General features: G+C 39.4%; 1 protein-coding gene across 1 annotated transcript in view; it reads left to right on the forward strand.

Annotated features, from left to right (window-relative positions):
• Nucleotides 1–4453, forward strand: part of LOC106583985 (microtubule-associated serine/threonine-protein kinase 2) — a 103010-nt gene extending 98557 nt beyond the window's left edge. The window contains exon 4 of the mRNA XM_045706499.2: nucleotides 4168–4453. Within this exon, the coding sequence (XP_045562455.1) occupies nucleotides 4168–4185 (18 nt within the window). The 3' untranslated portion in view covers nucleotides 4186–4453. The remainder of the gene's footprint in view (nucleotides 1–4167) is intronic.
• Nucleotides 4454–6000: the final 1547 nt, after the last annotated feature.

The following is a 6000-nucleotide window of genomic DNA, read 5'->3' on the forward strand; positions in this document are numbered from 1 at the left end:
GCTCGACCGCCCCATTTATTTGGAGGAATTGACCGAAACTATAAGACAGCACCCAGTGGTAAAACTCCTGGGTTGGATGGGATACACAGTGATTTCTAGAAAAGGTTTGCAGAGCAGCTTAGCCCAGAAATATTGAAAACATTTAACACATCAATTGACACAGGTGAGCTCCCACCTTCTATAAGTAATGCAGTAATGACCCTAATCCTCGAAAAGGGAAAGAATCCATGTGAGTGTGGGAGCTATCGTCCAATTTCTTTGATAAATTGTGATGGAAAAATTGTTTACAAAAATTGTTTACAAAACTTCTGGCAGTGGGTAGGTGTGTCATATCATAAATCCAGTCCAGGTGGGATTTGTGAAAGGCAGAAATTAATCTGACAATCTTAGACGCCAACTGCATGTCATCTGCAAGGCTAAAGATTTGCATACTTCAGTGGCAGCCTTATCCCTAGATGCAGAGAAAGCCTTTGATAGGGTGGGCTGGGACTACCTGCATTACACTATAAATATAATAGTACAACAAATACTCCTCCCTATGAGAAAAGCCTGGTCCAAACTAATTCAATTTAAAGTGTTTAATAAGATTTATTGGACTCCTCTGAGGTTGAACAGAATAGGTTTGATAGAATCCAACCTATGCTGGAGATGTCAGTCAAGTACAGGTGACATAATCCATATGTTTTCTAACTGTCCAAGCTTGCATACCTTTTGGCAGAAGGTAATGAAAAAGATTGGGGATATTGTATAGCCAGTACCAGTCTTGGTGGTTCCTAACCTCTTGCATTTAAGAATGACAGAGGCCACTGTGTTCTTGGGGACCTTCAATGCTGCAGAAATGTTTTGGTACCCTTCCCCAGATCTGTGCCTCGACACAATCCTGTCATGGAGTTCTACGGACAATTCCTTCGAGCTCATGGCTTGGTTTTTCCTCTGACATCCACTGTCAACTGTGGGACCTTATATAGACAGTGTGTGCCTTTCCAAATCATGTCTAATCAATTGAATTTACCACAGGTGGACTCCAATCAAGTTGTAGAAACATTTAAAGAATGATAAATGGAAACAGGATGGACCTGAGCTCAATCTCGAGTCTCATAACAAAGGGTTTGAATTATGTAAATAAGGTATTTCTGTTTTTTATATTGGATACATTTGCAAACATGTCTAAGAATCTGTTTTTGCTTTGTTATTATGGGGTATTGTGTGTAGATTGATGAGGATAAAAAAAAATTATGTAATCAATTTGAGAGTAACGCTGTAACGTAACAAAATGTGGAAAAAGTGAAGGCATCTGAATACATTCCGAATGCTCTGTACATAGAGGCAATACCAGAATAAATGATCTAGTGATTCTGTTTCTTTGCAGCAAAATATACAGATTGTTGTATGCCCCATATATATAAATATCATTCTGTTGGTGGCAAGAATTCTGTATAATAATTTAAATTGTGTTGATTTTTGAATCAGTTCATAAACCATGTGCCATGGAATCGGTACATCGAAAATATCTTCCTTTTTGCAACATGTATGTCAAGATTTTTTTTTCCTCAAATGAAAACTGGTATATTTTTCCATTTATGCCAATTATTTTCTGCCAATTTGTATCTTTAATATATGGCAGACAAAGAAGACAAAGAAGTTCCCTACCGTCTCCCTATTCCATTTTTTTGGTAACGCTGCAATCAGTTGAGCAGACATTCCCATGTATTTTCGATAGCTGAATATGTGACATAACTCCACCGTTTCTATTTACATTATCATTAATAAATAGAACACAATTTTTAAACATTTTTTCAATAAAGAATGTTTTTTTATGAATCAGTATATTTGAGCTCAACCATAATATTTGTTCTATCTTTTTTGGAGGATAAAACTTGTTACCAGCTTTGTATGGCTTGTTTAAGAAAGGGCAATACTTTAAACATAACTGGAATGACTTTGTGAAATGTGAAGATGTCGAGTGAAGGTGTCTTTCATCCATCTCTGTACCCTGGTGCAGTGGAACAATTCGGGTTCAGCCTCATAGTAGCATGATTATGGTTCTGATTCTGAATAGCTGAACTCCTATAAATAGTGAAAGGACATTTAGATGTCTATGGGACAGTTTTCCAACCATAACATTGTAAAACACTCAGTGGGCTACGAGTGGTTCCAACTTGAGGATGAGTAACCTGTCGAACGACAGCAACCTTGTTCTTGTTCATATGAATTTCAATTTGAGACTAAGGGGAGGAGGGGTTCCCTTACACAGACACAGAGACAACTGCAATTTGACAATAGAACAAATAGGCCGGAGCTTGCTTTTTATGCAGGGTTCATTGTTTAGTATGCACCTGTAATTAAAAAGGTACTTGCACAGTATATGTCACCACTATGTTGATAGGTTAATTTCAGTAAATTTATTTGGAATGAAAGGTCTAGGCAGCCTAGCCAGCCAGTGCATTTGTGGCACACCTTGTAGGACAGTGGCAGACAGCTGGCTTGTGTCTATGAGCTTTTCCTTTGTCTGTTGTCATCCACAACACCATCTTGCAGGTACTACCTTCTTCATCTTCACTGTGTCCTACAGCCAGAGAAGTGAAGAGAAAGAGGAGGGAGAAGAGAGGTGTTAAAATATACAGGCCATATTGGGGATCATGATGTCTGTGCTAAAGGTCAATTGGGCAGGCATCGCCACAGATACATGGACATCTGATGTTAAGTTAAACCTCCTCTGCCAGTAATTCTGGCAGTACTTGGTGTTAAATGATTAAGCAACATTTTGGTTTTCAAACAACTAATTGACTGACGCCTGTTCAATTATTTGAATTCCATTTCGTTCACTTGTTTTCTGTGAACTCAATGCGCACATCGCAAAGTTTCTCTATAGAGATAAATCAGATCCAGCCTGAACCGTGCGATGTAGTAGGGAGTTATTTCCAACAGGCCAATATTCTACATAGTTCAGCGCATAAAATGTGGTAATTAACTACAATGACAATAATCGCATTTACTTGTCCAGTCTGTTTCTTTTATGCCTGATATGGAAGAGAAGAATGCGCAATTGATCATGAGGTCATATAGAGAGCAACTGTTGCTTCGCGAAGTATCTCTACCTGAAAATACATGATCTAAGTGATTGATAGATGGTATTCAGCAGTCATAAAAGTATGCCTTATTTACTTTGAAGAACTACAAAATAGTGATGTTGTCAGACAGCATAGGCAGCAGCTCATTAGAGATGAAAAGATGACTTGGAATTAAATAATAAAGTTAGAAAATAAAACACATGGAATATACACAACTTAAATATTTTATTAATGTAAAGTAATGTGAATAAATGATGCTTAATAAGTGATAAGCAGTACCATCATGCGACCATTATTCATTGTTTTATTCTGTGTTGTTACAGCGGTCAACCCACATAATGAATGCATAGTGCATTTAATGTTTAAATAAACAAAACCGAAATTGAAAACTGTGATTATTATTTAAATAATCAAACCCGAAACCAAACCGACCTCAAAAAGCACTAATCACTCAGCATTAGGTACTTGAGGAACACCTTGTTTCCATAAACCATTCCACAGACATTCCCTTCCTAAACCAGGCAATAGACTGAGTTAGGCACACCATCCTAATATTGAGTTGCACAATGCACCCCCTTTTCCCCTCAGAACAGCCTCAGTTCGTTGGGGCATGGACTCTACAAGGTGTCGAAAGTGTTTCACAGGGATGTTGGCCCATGTTGACTCCAATGCTTCCCAGAATGTCCTTTGGGTGGTGGACCATTCTTGATACACACAGGAAACTGTTGAGCGTGAAAAACCCAGCAGCGTTGCAGTTCCTGAAACACTCAAACCGGTGCGCCTGGCACCTACTACCATACCCCATTCAAAGGCACTTAAATCTTTTGTCTTGACCATTCACCCTCTTAATGACACACAGACACAATCTATGTCTCAATTGTCTCAAGGCTTAAAAATCCTTCTTTAACCTGTCTCACCCCTTCAATCTACACTGATAGAAGTGGATTTAACAAGTGACATCAATAAGGGATCATAGCTTTCACCTGGTCAGTCTATGTAATGGAAAGAGCAGGTGTTCCTAATGTTTGTAAGTTCAGTGTATAGTCTTGACACTCTCTCTCTCTTTCTCTCTCTCTCGCACTCTATATGTCCCTAGGTCATGCTGGCACTATGAAGACATCCATTGTCAACAGTATCATTTGCTGGCATTGGAAAATTACACAAACTTAAGACCTCATTAAAATACCTTTTTGTTTTACGTTGTGTTTCACTTTGAAGACGCTGAGGGTTGAAGACGCTGAGGCCCCTAGTAAAGTAGACAGTTGACATGGGCTATAATCTGTAGTGATGCCTTCTCAACATGGCTTCTCATGTTTAACTCTCTCATGTTTAACTCTGAAAAGAAGGAAGCCTGTACAGAATAAAAAATATTCCAAAACATGCATCCTGTTTGTGACAATTCCCTAAAGTAATACTGCAAAAAAATGTGGCAAAGCAATTAACTTTCTGTCCTGAATAAAAAAGTGTTACATTTTGGGCAAATCCAATACAACACATTATTGAGTACCACAAAGCATAGTGGTGGCTGCATCTTGTTATGGGTATGCTTGTAATCGTTAAGGACTGGGGAGTTTTTCAGAATGAAAAATAAACAGAATGGAGCTATGCACAGGCAAAATCTTATTGGAAAACCTGGTTCAATCTGCTTTCCACCAGACACTGGGAGATTAATTCACCTTTCAGCAGGACAATAACCTAAAACACAAGGCACTGTAGCTGTGTCAGACTCGTTCTGTAATTTGAGTTTGCAAATGGGAAAATAAACCCTCATAAAATGTCTGAACATGCTTGTGAATTGGTGTGTATGATGTTGTATTATTGAAGAGTGTGATGGTTTAGATGAGAAGCTGCTCTTATAGGATTCTTCCAAACTGTCTACTGTGGGATTTACGGTATTACATGTGTGCAGGGAGAATTTAGCGTCACTGAAGCCACAGTAAGTGTAGCTAAATCTGTCTGAGTCCTTGAGCATGGCACTTAACCCTAATTGCTCCTGGGTTGCCGTCAATAATGCCTGATCCCTGGCCGTGACCCCACTCTCCGAGGGTGTCTCAGGGGCAGTGGGATATGCAAAAAAGACATTTCCAATTCACACATGCGTATAATACACATGTACATCTATGAAAAAGCACCCAAGCACCCATCTAATTATAATGGGAACACAAAAAATGTGTATATCTGGTGACTTACGAGACCGGCGCTGGTAACAAGACTAGTGAATATGAACAGGCGCTTAGTCTCGGAGAAGAAAAGGAGAAAAGTGTGAGTCTTCGCTACACAGCTACAGTTGAGCGGGATTGTTATCCCTCTCCCCCTATTCTCATCCTCCCCATTCCAGTCAGGATGAGGTAATCGGGTTAGTTAGACCATATCAGTAAGAGCTTTGATTAGAGAGGGGAAATTGAATTGGTTCCCCTTTTTCAGCCCCCTCCCCTGGCCTTCAGTTCTCCTCCTGCTCTGCTACACTAGATGCCATTCAGTTCAGCTGCCTGCTACAGCAAATCACTGGATAGCCTATCTGATGAATCCATTTGTTCCTCTCTTCCTCAATCTCTATCTCTCGGTGACTGTTCTTGTTGCGACTATTCTTTTACTGGTTTATTTAGTTTCTCTAGCGACCAAGTGTGCTGTAACTCTTCTCAAAGTTGTCATGTTTCAAAGTGCTTTGTCTGCTGAAAAATGGTAATAACCATAGTGTATGTCAGGGCTAGTAGCTACTGTATGACAAACTTAGCGTTAGCTATGCATTTCTTAGCCTTTCATCCAGATAGTATTTCAGGAATGTTCTCTTTTTCTCCCTCCTGCTGATATGTGAGTACTCCTTTGATGACGCCAGTTGAAGATTTGCGTGTGTGTGTGTGTGTATTACATATGGGTTGTGTTTTATTTCCTTATCTCAGGGGAATGAATGTACTTTCCTAGCAGCAGC

This window comes from Salmo salar, chromosome 23, assembly GCF_965601325.2.
Source record: "Salmo salar chromosome 23, fSalSal1, whole genome shotgun sequence".
Classification (NCBI taxonomy): domain Eukaryota; kingdom Metazoa; phylum Chordata; class Actinopteri; order Salmoniformes; family Salmonidae; genus Salmo; species Salmo salar.